Source organism: Propithecus coquereli, unplaced genomic scaffold, assembly GCF_000956105.1.
Source record: "Propithecus coquereli isolate 6110/MARCELLA unplaced genomic scaffold, Pcoq_1.0 Scaffold147, whole genome shotgun sequence".
Classification (NCBI taxonomy): domain Eukaryota; kingdom Metazoa; phylum Chordata; class Mammalia; order Primates; family Indriidae; genus Propithecus; species Propithecus coquereli.
In genome coordinates, this window is record NW_012139080.1 from 7,660,460 (window position 1) to 7,684,807 (window position 24,348).

Consider the following 24,348-nt stretch of genomic DNA (forward strand, 5'->3'; position numbering starts at 1 on the left):
TTCTCAGCGCTTCCGTGGGAATGCGAGCAGAAAGGGCTTAGAGAATGCAGGCCATGAAAGGTGGTGTTCTTCTGCAGCTCTCTGGGCGCCCCCCGTTTCCCGGAGTGCTGGGGATGCTGAAATGAGCTTCCTTGCTCCCCCAGCACCTCCCCCCGCCGGGGTTCTGGCAAGATGGCTAAATCTAAATGTTAGCAAATAATGCGTGCAGGCGGGGGGCGCGGGGAGCACAAGGTGGGGAAGGCGAGCGGGCGAGCGGAGACCCGGGCCCCGCGGCCCCCCGCAGACAGGGCCGCGGGGGGCGGGGAGGGGGCCGCGGGGGCTCGCCGGAGCTCTCGGGGCCGGGCGCCTCCCAGGAAGGCGGGGAGGGGAGCGCCTGTTTACCCAGGAGGGCTGTGCTGATAGCACGTTCCTCGAGTTTACTTTGCTTTCCTTGAGTTTATTGTAAAGGGGTAAAGTTTTCGGATCCGTCACGTGACCCTGACAGGTCCTGCCTATGGCGCGGCGGACCACCCACGCCGAGGGCCATGGAACTGCTTAATAGAAACAGGCTTGTAATTGTGAGTCCGCGCTGCACTCCGCCGAAAGCCTCCGGCGGCCCAGCGCGCCGGGGTTTTTACACTTTCCGTTCCTTTTGTAAAGACGGAGGAGGAGGAGAAGAAGACGACGAAGACGAAGAAGAAAAAGACGACGACAGGGAAGACAAAGAGACTCACAGCGACAAGGCAAGGGGGAGACGAGGGAAGACGGGGAGAAGACTGAGGAGCGGACGAGGAAAGGGGGGCCAGGAAAAAAAAGGAATTGATGTGAAATCCAAGCCCAGCGTCCGCGCCATCGGCACCCGCGCTCCGGGCAGGGGTTGACGGCCGGCTATGGTGAGTGCAGCCGGCGCGGCGGCCGCCGCCGCCACCTCGCCTTCGCCCTCGCGCGGCGTGCGCCCCAGGCGGCGCGGGGACGCGGGGACGCGGGAAGCCCTGCGCCGCGGACGGCGGAGCGAGCACCGAGCGCCGGGCAGAAGGGGCGGGCCGCGCGCCAGGGCCGTGGGGCTGGGTGGGCTGCGCCGCCCGGGCGCGGGAGCGCGGGTCCCGCGTCTCCACGCTCGCCCGCACGCCAGGGGCCCCCGCCCCCAAGGCCAGCTCCGCGGGGCGGGGAGGGGGACTGGCTGCAGCGGGCCCGGCCGGGGAACAGCTCCGGGGGGAATTCTCACGGAGGGGGCCGCCTGGGATCCCATTTTCACGCTTGAAAGGGTCGCCACCTTGGCTTCCGCTCATCAGCCTGGTGGTGGCTCCTGACTCGCAAGTGGAGACAGAGCTGGTGATGGAAGGGCTGTTGCAGAGAGTGACAGCGCGGGGGGGAGGGTGGGGGGCTCAGGGAGAGAGCGCGCGCACGGAAGCAAGTTCTCTCCGCTCGGTGGAGCTTTGCCCAGACCAGCTGGAGGGGACTGGCGCACGCTCTCCACCGACGCCTGGTTGGGTGGGACAACCGGGGCTGGGAGAGAAGCACCTTACCAAAACCCGGAGTTCCAACATTCACTTCCCCGTCGACACTGGGGGGAAAAAGGGCCAAAGAGAATTTTTGGGTTGTGGAAGGGGCCATGGGTAGGAGAGGTATATGTTGACTCTTGCTCACGGATTCGGGCGCTCTGGTGCCTGCCACTCATTAAAGAGGTGGGCGGCTAGCCCACTGCTGAGAGTGTTGTGTGCGGCTTAGGGGAGCCTGGAGGTGGGCCGGACTGATGCAGACCCTTATAGACCCGTTCCCAACTCTGGAACCACAAGACCCCTAGAGACTGGCTTGCCTCTGGGTGACATATGCTATGTATCTACATATTTAAGTTCATGTTTAAAATGATGCCTAGTGTGTGCATTAGCAATAAGTCCAAAGTTTTCTGATGTCAATTTCCATCACCTAAGAAGAACCATATAGATTTGTTGTCTATGGAAAACACTCAGAGACCTCTGTTTTCCTGGACCTGGGAGAAAAACATCTTCCTCCCTTTTATCCTTCCTCCCTGGGGAGGGCAAATGCTAAAGAACTAGACATAAATAATAAAGACCCACAATGGGTGGCTGTAAATATTAGATAATTGGGTCACCGAGGTCTTGAACTACTACCACAATAGTCCTTTTTCAGCAGTCTGTGTGTTCAAATTTTTTAAAAACTTTTAAATTTATTTATTTATTGGCTACAGTATTTCAACATGCAATTAACTCCCCCTACAAAGAAAGACATTGCTTTTTGGTGTCATTCTTTGTTACTGAAACTTATTATTTCTGGGTGGTACCTCCGGATAAATTGTTGCCTCAGGTGCTATTGTGTACCCATGTTGTAAAACAAGGGGCTTTCAATTGTGAGTTTTTGTGTGTTCCAGTTGTCACCCAGCTTCCTTCCACAAGGCTGTAAAATGTCTTTGAATCCATGATCTTTTTAAATTAAAATGTTGAATGAAGGTGGACACCAATAGGCTCCATCATCTTAACACACCCATTCTCAATTTGGGGTATTAGCTTCATTTCAAACTCACTGTGAGAGGTGTATCTAATTTCTGGTTATAATCTAGTCATAACCTGACAAACTATTTGAACAGGAGTTAGACCCATTTGGAATTATTTTGTGGAAAAAAAAGGCTGTTTTATAAATTGTCATCAACTTTCTACAGATAGAAAAACTGACAAGGTAAATCCATATGGATTAAAATATCTGTCTTCCCTGTTTTTATCCTCATTCCTATCTCTCTCTCTGCCTCTCTCTCTGTCTCTGTCTCTCTCTCTCTCTCACACACACACACACACACCTTTTATTTTCTCCAGCCTCTGCCACAGTGTATAATGCCCTATTGAGACGTGTAGGCGTGATGTGTAAACCGGATTAGCAGTATGAAAGAAAGACACACAATAAGCTGGAATTGTTTTACTTCCCTTTCATTTCTCATGCCTATATCTCTAATAAATTTGTTGCTCCAGCAGTGGGTCAAAGGGATCATGTTGCTCAGCTTCTTTTTCATGCAAGACCCAATGGCAGAGATCACTGAAATGAATGGTGTGCCTTCTGCCAAACGCAAAGCTTGATATAGATATATTAGATGGAGATACAGAGGTGAGGTGAGAGAAGAGTGGAAAAAAATGTTCAAAGTCTGGGTCTTTCAAGAATACATCTCTATCCATTGAAGTAAAGCAAAGTGGTTAAGAAGACATTTAGAGAAGGGGGAAATCAATACAAGGGTCAATGCTATTTTCTTTCAAGTTCATAGTAGGCTCTGAACATTCTCTTGGCAGTTGGTGACATTCTTAGCAAGAGAATACCAGTAGCTTTTGGCAATGCATAAAGTCTAATTCCCCTTTCAAGCTAGTATTTAAACCTGGAGTAGTCAATGTGGGGATTTCTGGGACCTTCTCAGGATACTCCCCTCTGCTGCGCCCCCCCCCCCTCACTGTAAGCTCAAAAAAATGCCAGTGCTCCCGGGTTTGTGGGGTTTGTGCTGTAGACCCTTCATTTACTCCTTTGTGGAGTTGAGAGCAGCTTCCCATTAAAGGAGATCAGGGGTAATTAGCAGCATTATTTTGACAAGTTGGCTAGAGCTGTTCCCTTTCCTCCAGCCTGGGGAGGAGGGAAATAAGGGGAGGAAACAGAAGGTGAAAGGGAGAGGGGAGGGGAGACAAGCCCAGTGGTGTTACATTTTGTGGCTGCTGAATCCTTTTTCCCCCTCCTCCCTGAAACCTTTTAGACTCATTTTCTACCATCACCTTTTAAATAAATACAAGAGCTGCCAATGAGAAAATAATAAGGCATTCTTAGGGAGCCAAGAAAATGTGGTGGCATATTGGCTTCAGTTGAGTCAAGACTCAACCCTCATCCAAGGTACCTGCTTGGAACTGCTCAGGCCCTGGCCCCTCACTCACATCCTGTATCCTGGGCTCCCCATGCATAAATAGAATACTACATCAAGTCTCCAGTTCCTCTCCCCATACCACCCTCTCAACAAGAATACCATGGGACTTAATGTAACTTTTGCAATTCTTTGCATTTCTAGAAAAGAGTGTTAGTAGACAAAGTGTCACAAGAATGTCAGTAGACAAAATAGTAAATGGCCCCATGGTCAAATCACTGGAATACATTAACCCTTTTATTCATTTATAGTCTGTAAAAGTTAGTCAAATTACATTGGATTTTAAAGACCCATTTGGTTTGATCTGAGAAACCAGTGAAAGTTAAATCTCACTGTGGTTTTTCATAACTCCACCAAGTATGGCTCCCACAATTGCTTACTGTTGGAACATCCCAACACAAAGGGCAGATGCTTTATTTCAGTGTCATCATTTGGATAATCTGATGTCATTTTTTAAATGTGTGTGGTGTGGCCATGGATATTTGAAGCCTGGAACACAGAAGGGAGGAGAGAGTTTACGGAATCTATTTTGAAAAGTACAGACTCCAATGAGAAGTCTTGGATCATGATTGGGAGACAAAAATGACAATTTATGCATTGAGATGAACTTTACTTGGAAACGGGAAATGGAACACTCAGCTCTTGCTTCATTAGAGTCTGGCAGCTCCTGCTGGTTGATAAGGCCCCAAGTTCTCACTTATTTGGTAGCTATCACAAGGGGCGCCACAAGGCAGAAAGGCCATTAAAGGGACTTTTCTTCCTACCAGACACCTTAGCAGGCCTGGCTCCTCCAATCAGCCTCATCTCAGGTCTGTGGAATCCTTGTGGTTAGTTGACGTTAACAAACCCGGTGTGGCACAGCGGTCCCCTGCACAGGGCATGCATATTAAAGCCAACAATGCTTACAAATGTAAATAAGGGCAGATTGATTAGGAGCAACATTATCGCTGGGAATGTCGCACTCGCATGCATCAGCAATGAGGCAAATTGGGGGCAGCCTCAGCCCTGACCACCCAAGTCGAGCAGGCTTTTACTCTGGCTCCTCTTCCCTTTCTTAAAACGTTACAGAAACAAGGCCAATTAGATCCTCAAAGTAATTCATCTCTGTGTATGAAAAAAGCAGACCACAGGGGAAGCGGCGGGTGGGGGTGGTGGGGAGATTAAGATAGCGCTTGTTAGAGCCGAGGCTCAGGATTGCGTACTGGAACCAATGGGTAGAATTTACAGGCCCGGACCATTGTCTGAGATGCTGAAACGTTAACCTATCAAACAGCGGGGCGAGGGGGCTCAGGGCGCTGAAAACCTCGCGGATCAACGTTCAAAACGTTTAGGAATTAAGTCAAACTGAGGGAAATGAGTGGAAGAGACTTTGCCATTGAAATGATGCACATGTGGCAGTAGGCAGAACGAGAGGGCATGTAGCTGCGCAGGGAGAGTAATATGGAACCACTACGTGTACACAGTCTATAATTTCATTCTAGAATTCCATAATCCAAGTAACTACCCTGAAATAACTATAATAAAAGATTGGGATGAAATATTTTGGTCTGAAACGTTTGTAAAGAAATTTGAAAAGACAAACATAGCAATGTGTGCATGGCTACATGGTTACCTTACCTTGCTATAGCGAGCCTCAAATATAAAAAGGCTGACAGGTAAAACTAGGGGTACCACCCGCCAAGTGTTTAAAAAACGAATTCCAGAAGCAATCATGAAATGGTGTGACTTGAAATGTGTGCAGAACTGTTCGGTAAGAAAAGCCAGAATAGTAAACCACTTTTCCTGGTTTGTGCTACCTATCAAACATAATAAAGATCAGGATTATACTCAAAGGTTAAATTGGCTATGTGTCGAGCCCAGTTTTTCTGTACTATTATTTATTAATGTGGTGTCATTTTCATTGCTCGGTGCTTGCCTTTCCTTCTGGATTTTAGCAGCTATTCCCTGAGCCACTCACAAAATCACGTGCTCCTTAGGCGTTATGAGTTTTGAATTTCCGCGCTGGCCGGGTACTCAGGTCCTCCTCCTGATCCGGTGAACACCCTCAAACTTCTACTCTGTCTTTATTCTCCAGGACACCCTACCCTGCCCCAGGTACCGCACACGTTTTGCCAGTTCGGGATTCAGGGAGGAGGGCCTCCCAGTGAAACCAGGAAGGAGAAAAGGCTAGAGGGAAGGTGGCTAGGCTGGGCTGGGAGGGGAGAGATGGGGGAGGAAGAGAAAGGGGTGAAAGAGGAGAAAGGAGAAGGGAGAGGGAAGGAAGTGGGGAGGGGGAGACCGCCGGAGAGGAAGGAAGGGGGCGGGGAAAGCTGGCGGACAGGCCCCCTGCGGGAGCCGCGTGGACCGCCCCGGTGGCCGGCGCGCCCCGCAGCAGCCCCTCGCGGGCCGGGGCCGCCAACGCGGGGCCGCTGAATGGAAGAGACTCGTGCGCGCAACCATTGGCCAGCCGCGGGGAGGCCGCGCGGCCATTGGGCAACGTAAGGGGGCTGGTCCGCCTTCAGGAATGTACTACGGCGCGTCCGGCACGTCCGTCCGCGCCGGCGGGGCGCGCGCTTCGCCTCGGCTGTCGGGAGACCGCGCTGAGGGCGAGGAGCCCGCCCGGCGCTGGCGCAGCGCACCAACCTTCCTACCTGCTCTGCCTAGGCCGCGCGGGCGCGAGGTGTCCCGGATCCGTGCGCGCGCGCGCGCGCCTACCCGGGCACGCGCGCGCGCTCAGGCCGCCCGGCCCGAGGTCACGTGGCCGCGTGGGCTCCGCCTTCTCCCCGCTCCTCCCCCTTTCCCTCCATCTGGGTTTCTTTCTTTTCCTTTCCTTTCTTCTTTTTTTTCAATGAACACACACCGTGTGCATCTTAAAGCCACACTGTCCCATTTCACGGCTTCGGTCGGCTTCTCGCTACCGCGGGTCCTTCTGCAGTTCAACCCTGTTTTAAAAAAAGAGAAAAAAGAAGAAACAAATACTAAAATGAAGCAGAATCAAGGGTTTGCGGGTCTGCTTCCTACCACAGGGAGGAACTTAATAACTTGCAAACGTAAGAGAAACACACCCCACTTTCCAAAAGCAATTTTTTTAAAAAATAAAAAGCGTAGTTGTGTAGACGTGTCTGCCCCCAGGATCCACCCCAAAGGGTCGCGTGTTTTGTTCCTCAACGGAAAGCGAATCCCCGGGATTTCTTGGTGACACTGGACGCAGTGTCGGGACAAATTCTTGCTATCCGCACACAATTTGTTTCAAATGAACTTAACATTAGAGCCTTTATTCTCTCCTACGTCATGTTATTATTAAATGTAATAAATGCATACCGTTTTTTGGAAAAAATTCATATAAAATTGTTTTTATATAAGGATGTGGTTAATAAAAAGGGGGGTCCAAATGAACCCCAAATAATCAGGAAATCTTTTCTCTCTCAAGGAAACAATTCGCTTTTCTGGGTTGTTAAAAGGATTCTGTTTCTGTTTTACTTATGTCACATTAAAGATTCAGATTGAAACGCCTGTGGCTCCACGAGACTGCTTCGGTGTCTGGATTCCACGTTTATAGAACACTGACTCCTTCAAACCAGGACTGTGCTGTGTGGGTTTTTTGTTTTTTGCTGTTTTTTTTTTAGTGGGGGGAAAATTTTGAGAAAGGGTGGCTTTTCCCAACGTCCTTGCTTTCCTCTTTAACTTTCCATTTTGTTTATCTTAATGCGAGGCGTTGTTCCCTGCGAGAGCCTAAGTCTTCCCTTTAGCTATAAAAGAAAAGAGAAGAGGGGAAAAAAAATCTGGCACACACTGGCGCACTATCCACCACCCTGTCATTATTGGTGCAGGCCTGGGAATGCAAGCCGGACCTCCCAGTATTTGCTGCAGCTTGAGGCCAAGGTGCCTCTGAAAGGGTTTTCTTTGAGGAATTTCAGAAATTGTTTAAGCGCTTAAAATAATATTACATTTCCCCCCGTGTCTATCGCGAGGCAAATGCGCGCGTGTGTGTGTGTGTGTGTGTGTGCGCGCGCGCGTGCGTGTGTGCGCGCAAAGGGCATCTCACAAAAAGAAGACACAGTTGAAAAGAAAAGAAATAAGAAAGGAGGGGGGGAGCATTCCTTAATGGAAGTATTGCATGCGAGAAGGTTGGCGCTCTCGGAGGCTCCCCCCGAAGCCCGGGATGCACACACTGGGGTTGCCTACCTGGGTGGTCTCTCTACTTTGGTGAGCTGTTGCTAAGCAGCTAATAATAGTCATGTTTGCTGAGTAATTTCTGCCCTCCGCGAGCCAATCGCGTTGCAGAAACCCAAGCCATCTGACAGCCCCGGGGGCGGGAGCTCCAGCCTTTTTCTCTTTCGCTCGCTCTCTCCCCCTCCACCCCCTCCCCTCCTCCTCTTTCTCCAAATGGAGAGAGTTCTTTTTTTTCTCCTTCCATCTCATCTATTGAATCAAGGAGCTGCTGCGGCCGCTGCCCGCTGCACACACACAGAGCGGAGTCCCCAGGTCCCGGGAGCGAGAGAAGCGCGCTGCACTGGGGCAGAATGGTCCAGCGGGTTGGCGAGGAGCACAAGAAAGCAGAGTCCGGGACCGACCAGCTACCGCGAACGCAGCAGCCAGAGCCCGAGCAGCCTGAGCAGCAGCTTCAGGAGCCGCCACCGCCAGCAGCAGCGGGAGCAGCGGCAGCTGCCCCGGCCAGGCAGCGCTGAGACCCGCCGGGCACCCTCGGACCCCGCGGCGGCGGCGGCTCTGCGCTTACACTCCGCGGCCGCTCGGGCGACCCGGGAGGCGCCGAGGGAGCCAGCGCGGCCCGCGGGAGCGGCGGGGATTTGCTGTCCCTTTTTGCAGTGAAGGGGTCGCAGCGCGGGGCGGGGGGCGGGTAGGGGGAGTTGGGGACCGCGAAAAGCGCCGCCGAAGCGCCCGAAGGACAGGCTCGCTTGGCGCGCCGGCTCTCGCCCTCCCGCGAACTGGATGTGGGCAGCGGCGGCCGCAGAGACCTCGGGACCCCCGCGCAATGTGGCAATGGAAGGCGCAGGGTCTGACTCCCCGGCAGCAGCCGCGGCCGCAGCGGCAGCAGCGCCCGCCGTGTGAGCAGCAGCAGCGGCAGCAGCAGCAGCAGCAGCAGGTCTGTCAACCGGAGCCCGAGCCCGAGCAGCCTGCAGCCAGCAGCGTCCTCGCGAGCCGAGTGCCCAGGCGCGCCGGGAGCCCGCAGCGGCGGCAGCAACGCGCCGGGCCGCCCGGGAAGCCTCCGTCCCCGCGGCGGCGGCGGCGGCGGCGGCGGCGGCAACATGGCCTCGGCTGGTAACGCCGCCGAGCCCCAGGACCGCGGCGGCGGCTGCAGCGGTGCCCCGGACCGGCCGGCTGGCGGCGGGAGGCGCAGACGGACCGGGGGGCTGCGCCGCGCTTCCGCGCCGGACCGGGACTATCTGCACCGGCCCAGCTACTGCGACGCCGCCTTCGCTCTGGAGCAGATTTCCAAGGTGCATTTCAGACTGTCCTCTCCTCCCAGTCGCACTCTCTCTTCCCTCCTTTTCCTCTTTGGGATCGCCCCCGCCACACACACACTCTCTCCCTCCAGGAAGAGAAGCAGACAAGTGGGGATAGAAAAATTCAAATCCTCCCTCTGGTCCTGGGAGGAAAGGGCTGTCTGAGATCCGCAGGGGGTGGAGGGGTGTGTGTGTGTGTGTGTGTGTGTGTATGTGTGTATGTGTGTGTGTGTACACGCCCTCCCCGGCGTGCCTTTTCCGGAGAACTAGAAAGCGGTCCACAGTGGACCACCTCGAGGACGGCCGCGGCAGTGCCCTGCCCCGTGTCCCCTGCCCTGGAACTCCCTCCTCCTGCACCCCTTTCCCTATTTGCAGCCTAAACCCCTGTAATGCTGCCACATTTCTTAACATCTTGGAGGGGGAGGCGGAGTGGAGAGAGGCGGAGAGAGGAAGGGGGGAGGGAGCCGAAATAAAGGTGGTTTCCTTTTTTGGCAACCGGTTTTGCTTTTGTTGAGCATGAAATCTCTGCTCCCTTAAAAATTATCCTCAGAAAAAGACATCCCCCGTCTTCTTTTCCAGTTTTTGAGCTGCCTCTCCTCAGAACCTGAGAGAGGAGGAAAAGTTGTAAACAAATCGCCACCTTAAATTCGCGGTGCGGGTCTGCCGAGCGCCCGGGTTCATTGTGTTTACGAGGTTCGCTGAAATGTGTGGAATCCAGGGAAGGCGAGCACCCAGACGGGGGCCCGCCGGGGCCGCGGCCAGCGCCGGGGAAACGCCGCTGCCGGGAGCAGCCTGCGCCCAGTCAGGACCCCCGCCTGCGCCGGCGTGGGCCCTTCCCCTGTGCACTCGGCTGTTTTTTACGTTTAACCAGAAGGGAAGGGAGAGGAGGGAAAGATCCATGTGGCTGCCCTCTTCCGATCACAAATATTGTCGTAAGTTGCAGATGGCTGCCCCACTTCCTAATTCAGCTCACACAGCGTCTCCTAACGCTATGGAAATGCGTCGGGAGTGAGCTCCGTTGGCCGCGCTCACCACGTGGGATCCCCACTTACTACCACTGTAGGCGGGGGTCCGGTTGGGGGAACCCTAAATACATTGTTCCCAAAATGCGCTTGCCCCCAGCACCCGTCCCCGCCGGGCACCCCGAGAGGAGTGATAGATGGAGCAGGACTTACAGGAAAGGGGGACGTGGGTTGCTAGTTCTTAAATGCTGGGCTTCATCACTGGGTTGACGCCGCCCCTCCCGTCCCAGGTCTGGGGTGAATACTGTTTGTGTGGAGTTTCTCTCCTCGTGCTTTGGCTTCCCCTTCTGTATTGCAGCCCATCCCCCAGCACCCCAAGTCACACTCAGGGATGCTGCTTAGGCCGCGCGTGGGGGCGCCCTGCTGCTCCCGAGGTGCAGCTCCCACGCTGCAGCCAGACTTTGATTTATGACCGAGCCCCCCCACGCTGCTCGCGTTCCCTCGAGCCCGCCTGGGTACCAGTCTCGAGGAAGAGTCCCTGCACCGCGGCCGCCCGGGCCCCCACGGCTGTCGGGGGATCACCGGGCGGATGCGCGCGAGCGGGCGTGGGCGCGCGGGCAGCGACTCCCCGGCGCTCACTCCTCCCTTCTGCTTCGTCCCCAGGGGAAGGCTACTGGCCGGAAAGCGCCGCTGTGGCTGAGAGCGAAGTTTCAGAGACTCTTATTTAAACTGGGTTGTTACATTCAAAAAAACTGCGGCAAGTTCTTGGTTGTGGGCCTCCTCATATTTGGGGCCTTCGCTGTGGGATTAAAGGCAGCTAATCTCGAGACCAACGTGGAGGAGCTGTGGGTGGAAGGTAAGAGACCAGCGCCCGCCGCTGCGCCCGCTCACCCCTCAGTCGGAGCCCCAGTCCCTTCCTTCCGATTGATAAAGATATTTGCCGGCATACACCTAGAGCCTGGCCGTGGCCAGCGAAAACCCCCTGCCCGCACCAGGGGGAATTGTTTATTGTTTGGGCGCCTGGCCGGGAGCCAGGCCCGCCCGACAAAGGCCGCGCTGTAATCTACTCGGGGCGCCGCGCTTTGCTAGGTGTTGTGGGAGAGAGTGGCGAGGGCGGGCCGGCGGGGGCGCGGGGCCCCTCCGCGGAACAGACCACTTCGCACGGCCGGGGGCCCCGGGGCCTGCAGCCGCCGCCGCCGCTCGCCTCGGCCGCACCCGAGACGCGGCCAGGGGAAGGCCTCTGCTGTTCTGGCTCCCCAGCTCGGCTTCCTTCCCTCCGCCACCCCCACCCACCGCGTCCAAAGAGAAAGGAGTGGGGGGAGAGAAAGGCCACCCCTCGGGCTGGAGGCAGTGTGCGCGGCCCCGGCGGCCGCGGCCGCTGAGCTGGGGAGGGCGGGGGGCGGGCGCAGCGCGGGCCTGCGGAGGCGGCGGCGTGTGTGGTCCTGTTTTTGGACAGCTTTCAACTCTGGGGGAAGAAAACATTTGTCTCAAGGTACAAAAAAAGGAGGGAGTGGGGGGGGAAGGAGTTGAAAAAAAATAGTAAAGCTCGGACTGGAACGCATGTTTGCAAAGTAGATTAATGTTTCCTCGCGGGTGGGGGCTTTTTAAATGGCATTATTCTGGGGGAAGGCTGCATTTTTCGGGCTGAGAAAAGAAATGTGTTTTAAGAACGCGGGTTTGAAGGGAGGGGCCACGGGAACCCGCTGACGTGTTTTGTCGGTCTTTTATTCACGCTCCTCAATTTGGGGGTTATTGAGGCCTTTCTTAGAAAAGCAGTTGTAAATTTAAAATAGATATTTTACCCCAAACGGAAACATTTTACATTCTTCTGGTGATACAGATTGTTTAGTTTAGTTTTGTTTTCTTCAATTGTTTTTTTTTTTTTCTTTTTCAAAAATCTTTTTGGAAAGTAAGGAATCCTGCTATTTGGAAACATTTTAACCCCAAACACTGCTTTGGGCATCTCTTAACTTTGCAAGGGGGTGGGAAGGGGGGGTTGAAGTAGTTATGTAGACATTTCAAACCGAAATATCTGGAGCATTCCTAGTGAAAGCTAGGTAAGACACAATTTGGAAGCTGAAGATTTATGTGTATAATTGCTTCAGTGATCCCTTTCCGGATGCTGTTGGAGACTAACCTTGGAAAATATTTTGTTAATCTTGCCTTGTTTATGAAGATTCAGCTTGCAGTGTTTTGCAAGCCTATGGTGGAGTATTTAGTTGAGAAGTGACAATTAAAGTAATAGTCCAAATAATTAAGACAAAAAAAATTCCTGCCTTAAGTAGCTCGGTAATTAATACAAAAGTGTTCTTTGGATTGAATCCATAGGGTAATTTACCTCACTTCAGTGCTTCAGTGTCATTGGTAGATAAAAGAAGGGTTTTATGGAGCACCTATAAATGCCCTTAGCAACAAGTTTCCTGAGCACCTGTGATGTCGCTAGCACTGTGTTAGGCACCATAAGGGAGGGACTCTGAAGTTTGTGAGACACTGCACAAATGCATGCAATAAAACTGCTACGATTCAACGCATTTGGATTAAATTTGGGTTCACAGTTGAAATGGGCTGTGAAAATTAAATGAAAAAAAAAAGAGCTTCCATGGAAGTGGTGAGGCAGACTAGGGGCTGGGGACACCTAGCCAGAGAGGAGGAGGAAGGAGGGCATTTTAGGCAGGGGACACAACACCAGCAGGGGTGGGAAAGGGAAGAAGAGTCAAGTGATGGCCTCAGCTGAGTGGAGGGATGCCAGCTGGCCCCGAGTAGTTTGGAAATGGTGTGATTGGCTAGACTAGGGGAGCTACCTTGGGTTCTAGGACAGAGTGGGGGATGGGCACAGGAGGTCCCTGCTTGTCCATATGTTCACTTTCCACCACTTGGGCCAACTTATATTTGTTGCCAGTCCATGAGGATGACAAAAGATGATTTTGTGTAATTATGAGCATGAGTTTTCAGTAGACCTCTAACAAGTTTAAAGAGAGGTAGTGTGATTTATTTTCTTAACATTGCATATTTCTAGAAATAACTATGTTTTTGCATAATATAACTCATTTCAAGTTCTGGAAAGTAGATGAACATCCTTCCTAGCAGTCTTAAGTTGGCTTCACTAGTATAATGAGAGGGAGTTAGGGAGTGGAGCGTTTTTTTCCCCAGTGGATGGGATGAAGACATACCTGAGACCTAACACTCACTTTCTCTACTTTTGGCCTCTGAGCACTTTCCTCATTTCTGCTTTGGCAGCTTCAGCGTGGCTCACTCACTGGTTCTTGGGCCAAATATTATTTACTCAATACTAATACTACCACTCGTTGAGCAACTGCCATGTACCAGGCATTTATTATATATTTCACATGACTTGTAACTCACTAAAGTAGCTATCTATTATTATCTTCATCTTATTTATGTAACATGATAGTTTCTGTACTGTTTTTATGTATAATTATTATCCCATTTTACAAATGAAAAATATGGGGTGTCTGTGTGCCTCTCCATGTCCACTTTGCCTACTAATGACTTAAACCACTTGGTCTCCTATTGCCTTGGTTTTGATCTGTCCTTCATTCATTCGTTCTGTGCTTGATTACTCTCCTGGAGAAGCAGCAGCAGTTTCATAAATGCAAGTAAACCCAACCAGGGATGCCACCATACTGGTTGCCTAGGCTACAGTGAATGCTGAGGCTCACAGCAACCTCAAACTCCTAGGCTCAAGCAATTCTCCTGCCTCAGCCTCCCAAGTAGCTGAGACTATAGGCACGAGCCACCACGCCTGGCTAATTTTTTTGTTTCTATTTTTAGTTGACCGGCTAATTTTTTCTATTTTTAGTAGAGATGGGGTCTCACTCTTGCTGAGGCTGGTCTCAAACTCATGAGCTCAAGTAATCCTCCCACCTCGGCCTCCCAGAGTGCTAGGATTACAGGCATGCCAGGCCCCACCATAGAGTTTTACAGTTTGAATTTTATTTCAGAGTAGAGGTAATTATGTAGAGATCTTGTTTGTGATGTTGTGAGCTTAGTATTCATGTTAGTAGTAAGTAGGGTGAGCATTTGCTTTGAGGAGTAAGAATTCCCTGCTGTCCTAGCCTTCAGTAGAGGTCAATAATTGAAATGAGTAATAGCTCCAAATTTAGATTCCTTTTGTGCTTCAATCTCCTAGATAAATTCCTCATCACTGTTTGCAAAGAAGTCTGTTAGATGGTGCTTTCTTAGTAGAGTCTGTAAAGGTTCTGGGCATGAACTTTTACCTGAATGGGGTATGAACTGAATGTTTGCTATGCAGACTGAATGGATAGAGGTTGCACATTTCCCTAGTTAAAAAGTAACAGAAGAGAGGACAGTTTGAGAGTTTAAGGGGAGAGGAGTACTGAGGGCTGGATAGTTTGGGGAAAATGCTGTTTCTCCTGTGATTTAAAGAATGACATATATATGTATCAGTTGCCCGTGTGTGTGTATTCACAGAGATTTACTCTGTGTATCCTCTTATCTTCCAAAATAATGTTATCTTTTTAATACAGCCAGCAAATTAAAGGGACTCGATAAGTTGTATTCGATTTGACTTTCATGCTTTGTTTAACATGCCGGGGAAATGTGGCTTTATAAAGATAATTTGAATATATTAGCCACACTGTGCAGACCAATCTGTGCTAGATAAGAAAGATTTTATACATATATGTATACAGATATGTATATATATATATATATATATGGCATTGGTGATAATTCTTTTTTTGTTTTTTGGCTGTTAAAATGTTCATACAATGATTGCCTTTTAAGAAACTGTCAGTTATGTGTTGGATGCCAGCTGGTGTTTTAGGGTTATAGTATTTGAAAGTAAAATGTCAAATCTAGCTTACTTGTGAGCAGAGTAATGAGGTTTGGTAAAGAATATGTGGAATGATGTAATGGACATCTATTACAGAAACACATGATGGTGGCAGCAAGGTGGGGGAGAGACTGTCATTTAAAAATAAAAACATTCGTTTAGAAACATGTTCTTAGTGCCTGCTCTGCACCAGGTGCTTCATGAAGCTTCAGAGTGATGTTGGTGAAAAGCCACAGCTCCTGCCCTTGGGGACCTCCATCCAGCAGGCACACAGGCTGGTGTGCAGGGATGCAGTGCTAAGGTGGCAGGGAAATTGGGGACACCTTCTAAGATGTCCCTGAAGGGGAGGAGGCCTGAGCCAGGCAGAGGGACGGAGGGGTAGAGGAGGGGAGGGATTCCAGGCAAAAGGAACAGCATGGGCAAAGGCTCAGAGAACAGGTCCCTGAGGTTGAGGTGGGAGCCAGCAAGCCTGGAACGTCTGTAAGGGTCATGAAAGTCTCCTGCATGTTTGGCTGGGAGGCTGCCAGGTCTTCCTGCTAGCTATTCTTTGCTTGTTTCATAATTTGGCTTCTGGTGTCCTCCCTAAAACTACAAGCACTTTCTCCTGGATCTCTCTCTTCCAGCCGCAGAAAGGAACTGTTTTATTTTTTAATTTTGCCCATTTCTCCATTGGCATTTCCTTTTTGTTTGGCAGTTTTATCCTCCCGTCTCCCTGTCTTTTCCCCTTCATATCAAACCCCAACTCCAGCCCTGTCTCAGACACAAATTTGTTGTCAAGACTCTCCAGTGACAGAATGTTCGTTTATCTCTTTGAGCTTTTTGTTTTTTCTAAAAGCTTGCCCAGCCCCTAGCTTCCTTTTCTGCAAAGAGTAACAGCCTTGAAATGAATCTATATTGCCTTGGTGTTTGGTTGTTAACGTTGCTGAAGGCCAGCATCTAGGGAGGAGAATGCAAATTGTGGCTTCATTTTTTTTTTTTTAAAGAAAAATGGAATGATTTTTTTTAATGCATGCTAGATGTGTATAAGTGCTTTCAAGTTTGTACCTTGCTAGCATTATGCCTTCAGTGTTCTTGAACTGAACTGAGGCCATTAGTTGTCGGAGATAATTGAGCTTTACCACCCCTGCGATTTAGAGCAAGTTCTTGCGACTTTGGTACTATTGACATTTTGGGCTGGATAATCCTGTTTTGGAGGCCTGTCCTGTGCATTGTAGGATTTTTAGCAGCATCCCTGGCCTCCACCCACTAGATGCCAGTAGCACCCTCTGGGTTGTGACAAACAAGATGTTTCTGTTTCCAGCCATTGCTAAATGTCCCCGGAGGGGAGGAGTACAAAATCATCCCAGTTGAGAACCACCGGTTCAGATGATAAAGAGATTCCAGTTGGGAGACCCAGGCTGTCCATGTGGGAGACTTTTATTACATATGGAGTTGTGGTTGCAAATACATTGCCATAGATGCAAAAGAGTTTTAGTCTTTTTTAAGATAACTCTCCTATCCCATCCCTACATTTACTAACCCAGGTAGCTAATTCTCTTTCATGGTAATAATTTAAAACTTTAATTTTTCTTTACTTAGAATGACATTAAGTGTCAAATAAAAAGCACCAGAGGAAAGAGCTATGGAAGAAAGAAAAAACTTGATATTCAAGCATTTTGGGGGGGGTGGTATTTAATTTTGCAGAAAGACCTGATTGCATTTCAACCACAGTAGGCTGAAAGTTTTTTAGCATGAAGGTGACTTCTTTTTTTAAAAAGCTTTAATAGATGATACCACTGGCTTTTTTTTTTTTTTTTTCCATATTAAGGTAACAGCTACTTTCAGAAGCCTGGCTAGCTGCATTAGCTCTTTGGTGGTCTCACTCTCCTCCAGATGTTTCTATCACAAGCCACTTACCCTGCTCCCCCAGGAGCCCTTGTGGAGCAAGGGACTAAGACATACCAGGCCAGACAGGCAGAATGGGCTCTACTTTTACTTCCCTTGTCAAGTTTCTGCTCTCTGGGGCTGTCATTTGGGGAGCATTTCACAAGGGATAGAGAGAGAATGAAATGCAGCTCCTTTCTGCTCCCTGGACCCCTATAAACTTTTATAAAAATGAAGTATATGTTTATTTAGATAGGTATTTATTAGATTCCAATAGTGGGCACACACATTTAGGTGGAGGCAGTTGTATTCCTTCCTTAATTTGGAGAAAAACGATTGAAAAATGAGAAGCTAACAATAATTGCTTTAAAAATAACAAATAGCCTCAGGTGCCTTCTACACAGGGCAGTTGCCCTGTGAATCCTTCGTATCTCTTTGCTGCCTGCCATTCTTGACCCTTCAACAAGATTAGAGGCCAGAGTAGGCAGTGGGGTGTTTCAGATACATATAACGCCACTTGGAGTTCCAGAAGATGACAGCTTCCAGATGTATGAACTGCCTGATCCGTTTGTTTGGATTATGCACCACAGCTGATGCCGAGATTAATGCTGGCTGGACAAGCTATGGGGGATTTGTCTGGTTTCCACAATGCCATGTTTATATTTCATTTGGGTTTCTCCTTCAAAGCTGACCTGCCTGTGACCCCCAGAGCTCCGTCCACTCTGAGCAAGCTGGAACTTGTCTGCCCTTCCTTTCCTTCTTGTTTTGGGGGGTGGGGTTCACAGTTCTGCAAAGAAGGGGGCTGCTCATGTGGCTGTGCCAGCTGTCTGCCCAGATTTAGCCTCTTCTATTTGGGGGGGATGTGTTTCACTTTAAAAGTTTTTTTGGCTTTTAAAATGGATACGGAAATACTATAAAATTATCTTAAAGGGGACCAGATTTAATAGAAGCCATTTTACATCAGTACAGTATTTTAACTTTTGGCACTAGTTTGACACTATTTGGGGGGAGCAAAAGTTGAGAGAATTCCAGCTATGTAAGACAACGCTAAATAATTGCCATACCCATATGATTCTATTATTGTAATACTGTTTTCTTTGCTTCTGTGCTTCCTCCCTTCCTTCTCTCCAGGTCTTCTTCTTGCCTCCCGCCCTTCCTTCCACCCACCCACCCCTAAACTGCCCAAGTCATTTCCTCCCAAGTATATCTCTGGAGTTACTAGTGTGAAGTCTTAAATGGTAGTAAGTTTGGTTAATCACAGACTGCAAGGAGGAATTAGAAAATTTACCATTTCAAAACAGCTGTGGGAGATACCAAATGCAGAACTGCCATTTGCACCTTTGGCATTCTTATCTTGGTTAGGGTTGCTCCCAAGACCATACTCTTTGGTGGGTTCTTGTCAGCAGAAGATGTGATTCCCCTATTGAAGAATCATGACATTTTTGTGGACTTTGGAGATAACTTTAGAATCCATTGACAAGTTTTTTTTTAATCCATTCCAAACCGCCAAAGAGACTGGGACATTGGTCTTGGTCCCCTGTGCTTATTGTGGCATATGAACTATGCAAGAATTGGGTTCTGTAGCAATTTCTGAGATGGCACGTGAAACACAAACCATAACATTCCCTCCCAGGTGCCCTACTCTCACCAAAGCCAATGGGAATATGGAGCTTGGATAGAGATGAAAGAGGACAGATTTCCTTATCTAAATTTTGGCCAACTGCATCGCTTTAGATGGTCTGTCTTCATGAGAGGTCTTCATTGACATCCAGAGAGCAGAGAGAGGGCTTTGTCAGCTGAGGCATTTCTGCCTGTTTAAAAGAAGGAAGCTCCTCAGGATTTTCTCAGTGGGAACATTCCTTGAATATGCAGATACAATGAGGGTCATTAAAATATAAACACTTCTATTACTTGTTCTTTGCTTCCAGTCTTTGAATTTGGATGGTTTATGATAATGCTTATTAGATTTTTTTCTCTTAAATTGGACTTGAGGTGCTTTTTTTCTTTACACTGCAATGTCTAATGTTTTCTGCATGTACCCTTTAACTAGGCTTGACGGAAATGGCCTTCCAAAACAGCTGAATGCTGCCATTGGGAAACCACTTGACCGTTGTGGAAGATTTTACGATATTGATGGACAGAAAGATGCATCCTATCCCGAATCCCTTCAGGAAAAAATAAGACTATTTTGTCTTATTTGGGGTTTAGAGTGTAGTTGGAAAAACAGCTGTCATGTGTTAGGGAAACTGTATTGTTGGTGGGTACTCAGGTACCTGCTAATGAATGGCAAGTTTGTTGTTGGAGAGATTTATAATGTGGAGGCAGGACCTTATTTCTAATCCAGAAACCCAGGTGTGAGTTGGCCCAAATAGTCTACACTGCATGTGGGTCCCATAATGCCACTGGCTAGTGGGAAGCAAGTCCCCATACCACAGCACAAGCTTTATTTTTGGATAAATGAAAAGAAGCAGTAGACTTACCCAATTTAGCAACCACGATAGTTTTTAGTTATTAATGAAACATGTACAAAAGTAAGCAAAAGGAACTGGAAATGGGCTTTTGTTAAGTCAATGTGCATGATTTTTTTCCCCTTAAATCATTGCTTAAGGGCTTCTGGCCCCTAGCTCAGGAATCCTGCCCAAAAATGCCAGATGTATTACACAGTCAAGGATTGCAATGTAAACACCGCTCCGTGCCACGAAGCAGGGTGGTCCATCTCCTATTTAAGAAGAGAGAGAAATTGAGAGGGATAGAGGGGGTAAGCTCTCTACTTTGCAGTGAGCGCAGTAGTGGTCCTGTTGTTGGTGTTTTTGGCTGCACAGCCAGGATTTGGAACTACAAAATCCAGATAAACACTTGTGAATAGCAAAGAATAGCAACTTGAATTGGGACGCCAAAGAGATCAAGATGTGGATTGAATAGTGTTGCTTCATTGTATCAGATACATTTATGAAATATGGGACAGGATAGGGGGTCGGGAGCAGATAGGAAGAAAGCTCTCATCATTCTAGCAGCATCTTTAAGTTACTGTGAACATCATCTTTTTCACCTGCTGGTAGTTAAATGGAAAGGTTAGCAGAAGCAGGGATAGGAGAGCCCAAGCTTCCTTCACAGCCTCTTCCTGTGTGGGAGAAAGACTGCTGAGTGGTGCACCTTCCGTGTGGGAAGCTGAGGTTGATCACAAAGCTGCTCTGGTATTTTATAACACTGAGCGGTAGCCCGAGATATATTGCAAAATAAATGGCCTTCCAGTTGACTCCTGCTTTCTGAATTTCCAAAGTAAGGCGTCTGTTAATGATGATCATTTGGAGATGAGAAAGTAACTGGGCACTTTGGGCTACCCTCCAGTAAAAAGTGTTTTACAATGCTGCCGGCAATTAAAGGAAATTGGAATGACTAGACATTATCTAGCCATCCAAATAACCTAACACTAAGCAGTCCTTAGACTGACTAAACCCAGAGTTTTTTAAAAAAAAATTAATATGAGCATGTTTTGTGAGTTAGGAGGAAATGGGATTTCAGTTTGAATTTAGGGAATTGTTAAAATACTGATGCTAATATTATCTTGATATAAGAAATTTATTCTATGGAATGATCTGAGAAAACTGCTTTAGGAAATGGTGATGATAAAAACAAGAATTTTGAGATTAAGGAAAATGCAGGCTTCTTGACTTCCTCTCTCTCCCACCACTTTTTTTTTCTTTTTTGAATTCTTCCATCTTGCCCACCCCCATTCTCCAATTGCCTTTGCTCCTTTAGTGGGAAACCAGCGATCTTCACAAAATAGACTTAAACATCACACAGCCTCTTTTTAAATAGAGCCTTTCTAAGAGAAAAAATAAAAGAACTTTTCCTAGCTGCCTAAGAAATTATTTATTTCCTCTTAACTTTTTTTTCCTCATGAGGTTCACACATTGTTGTAATAAGTAAAAAATGATCAATATGATACCATCATTTTGGTCTACACATGATCCAGAAAAAAAATTGCACATGTTTAATACCTTGCTTAATTGCAAACAAAGCTTGCAATTTGAGAGAATTGGGATTAGGGCTAAATATCTATTAACTGCTCTTTCTAGAGATTTGGGGAATGGGATGACCCTTTTTTTTTCCTTTTTTTTTTTTTTTTTAAATAGGCTACAGTTTCACATGGCTCCCAAAAGAAATCTCTCTCCCTTTTTGTTTCCCACACCAATTGATTTATCATTTTGCTTGCAAGCAGATCCAGAATGTTAGGGCAAGAACACACTCACTTTTTTCTCGTAACTTTTTTGTTGCGGACCGAAACCAGTTGACTTGAATAAATTTTTCTGAGGCCTGAATGTAGCCAGCAACGTGGAAAAATCTTGCCATTCAGGGCCGTCTGAATGTACATTTCAGCCACACAGTAAGCTGCATTGGTAGGCACTGGACTGCTAAATACAACCATTTTTCGCAGCAGCGAGTTAGACAGGTGATTAGCATAATTAGCACCGAGCAGCTATACATATGGTAATGCTGAGTGTGTAAATGCCAGCTGCGGTGTAAAATTTATGTCAGGGGTCGGCAGGGCTGTGCGAAAGTATTGTGTTCCAGCTGCAGGTCAGGGCCGCCAAAGCTTACCTCCTTTTCTCTTGTTGGTGAATACGCCAAACAGAAGAGAAAGACAGAAATATAACAGATACGGCTTTGATGGAACAGCCCAGTTCTGTGCAAGAGGGACTGCTCTATAAAACACACACTCTGGAACACACTCGCAGAAATCCCATTACTTTTTCCACAGATTGTGTGTTTACTTCATGCAGGGTCCAGATAAGTGGGGCCGGATGGAGTAGGTAAGTGGGCCAAATGACTTCTTGGGAGGAAGAATTTCCGTCACTGACATTTTGAAAGGAGTTAAAAAGTTCTGTTTTGTTTTTCTCCCCATCCTCTTACCCCCCACACCATTCCCTCCACTACTCTCTTACCCAGATTGTTTTCCTTCTTGGTAGGGGGGGAAGTCCCTGCTGGATGGGTTAGTGGTAGTCCTTTGGAAGAAAAGGAACTAACTGACTTGGAGGTGTTAGCCTCCTTGAACAAAATAAAAGTTTCAGCAGTGCAACTGTCTTCCCAAACTGCCTGACTGGTTTTAGAAAAGGGCTAGAAGTTTTTTTGGTGGGCTTTTTGTTTCTCCTCTGAATATTCCTATACTTACTTCCCTTTCCACCTACTGCCACCGGCAGACCCCTAAATTCTTTGTAGATACAAAAAGAATCACATGGGTTTTTTATTTGAAAGGATAGTCTGCAATGGCTCACACACTTTGAGATGCATCATGCGTCATTTGAGATGTCATTGCTGTGACAAGTTCGGACATTTTGCACTCGAAGCATTTTCTCTGCCTCATCTCCCTCCAAGACCCCCCCCCTTTTTTTTGTTGGTTGGTGGCTATAAGGAGTGGTGGTGTTGACAGAATATAGTTCACACCACGCTGACCCGGTGATGAAACTTCCTCACGGCACCAGGGGGTCCTTATGTACCAGCTCCTAATCCAGCTAATCCTGATGGCAACAAAATCATGAAAGTGGCCCCCAGTGACGTGCGTCTCCCTGCACAGATGCAGAGGGAAGGAACAGTGCGGGAGATAAATCAGGCCAGCGTGGTGTTCCACATAGGCCAAGGAGCCTGCGTGCAAAGGTGGGGACTTGCATTGTCTTTTCCCCCATGCGTGCTCAAGTAGGAGGCCAATGAAAAGAGGCCCAGGCCTGATAGTGGCAAGAATACTGTTCAGAGCTGAGAGGTGATGTCAGCCCCACAGAAGCTGGGAGAAGGGAACTAGGGTTAATGTTATGCAACAGCCTGAATGCTGTGATGGAGAGCCCGCCATGGAAGCGCTTGGGTTTTGTTGTTGTTGTTGGGTTACTTTCTGTTTTTATTTTTTAAATGAAGTCTTTATGAGGCCTCAACTGAGAGCTTAGGACTTGATAAAAACACGCTGTCTTGGTTCCTGGATTCTGATGCCGGTGGAGCGTGGCCTATGAGCGAGCACGCTGCTCTGCGTCACACCACGCTCTCTTCCTGCAGAGGGACGGGACTTGGGTGTGCATCTACTTGCCTGCAGACCTTCACACTCTGGTGAGGTTTTGATAGAACCCGGGACAGTTCAGAGCTTGGAAAGTATGCAGTGAGGGATGGAGGACACTTCTGCCTGTGTCCTGCAAGAAGTCAAGAACGTCCTTGGGCTTGTCCTAGGTGGGGTGGTGCACGGCTCTTGCCATGCAGCAAGTGACCAACAAGAAAGATCTTCCCGACAGATGCAATGTCTTGTGAGCTGGTGGCTCTGGGAGCTGTGACAGGCAGCAGGTCCAGTGCTGTTAGAGTGCTAGGCTGACCTGATTGCATCCGACACGGTGAACTGATCAGGCTTCAGGGAAAGCCATTCCGAGAGAATAGCCCAGGCGAGGCTGATAACAGATGGCACAACAAGCAGCTGGTGGGGGCGGGGGAGCTTGCCACCAGCGCATGCGCAGTACGGAACCCAGCGCAGGCGTCCGGGCTACCTGCGCTGCGCTGCGCTGCGCAGCGCTCAGCCCTTCGCGTGCCCGTGTGTGGTGGTGGTTGGGGGTAGGGGGATGTGTCCTGCTTTCCTTTTTTTGTGGTTGTCATCTCACTGGGCTCACTCCGTGAAGACAAATTCCCTTTGGGCTGATCCTAGCATTTTTCCCATGGTAATACCCAAGGGCATAATCTCACAAGGAGAACAGCCCAGAAGCTTAAGCAGCAGTTGGCTCATCATGAATAAAAGAGATGTGTGGAAGATTGACTAAAACTCATAGCCCGTGAGTTTTCAACCAATTGCCCAAATTACTGATTTTTTTTTATTTTAGAAAATGAGCGGTGCAAATAATTTTGCAGTTACACCTTTTTAGAGATTTGCACTTTTTTTCACCCTCACAATAATTAAACACAACGTTGAAAAAAGGACCTGAAGCAACTAAAAGGAAGAAAAAAATCTTTTTAGAGGCTGTTAGATAACTCATGGGATTAATCAAATGCAAATGCAACACTCGCATATACACAGACCGTATTTTCCTAATTGGACCCTGAGTGGGTACTTTTCAGGCTGAAAGGGTCATTTGTTTTGACTGATTGACTTTTTGAGGCTTTGGGGGGAATTAATATCTTGTGCAAATGACCGCCTGTTTCCAAGGCTCTGTATTGAGACCGTGTGTTCAACACACTGGGTGTGCCATGCCCCAGGTGCCTTCTGTGTTCCTCTCACAGAGAGATGATTTGGCGGGAGACAGTACCTCCCTGGAGGGACTTGGAATTTTGTCAAAAAAATTTTGATTGGTCCCTCAGATCATCTTTATGTGGATCACCATAAGCTTTTGCTAAAAGGTTTGTTTTTTTTTTTTTTTT

At 48.5% G+C, this 24,348-nt stretch overlaps 1 protein-coding gene across 1 annotated transcript in view; it reads left to right on the forward strand.

The window, feature by feature from the left end:
• The first annotated feature begins 379 nt into the window (after positions 1-379).
• The window catches only part of PTCH1 (patched 1), a 67,688-nt gene continuing 43,719 nt past the window's right edge, over positions 380-24,348 (forward strand). Inside the window, exons 1-2 of the mRNA XM_012640062.1 lie at positions 380-722; positions 10,953-11,145. Of these exons, the coding sequence (XP_012495516.1) occupies positions 525-722; positions 10,953-11,145 (391 nt within the window). The 5' untranslated portion in view covers positions 380-524. The remainder of the gene's footprint in view (positions 723-10,952; positions 11,146-24,348) is intronic.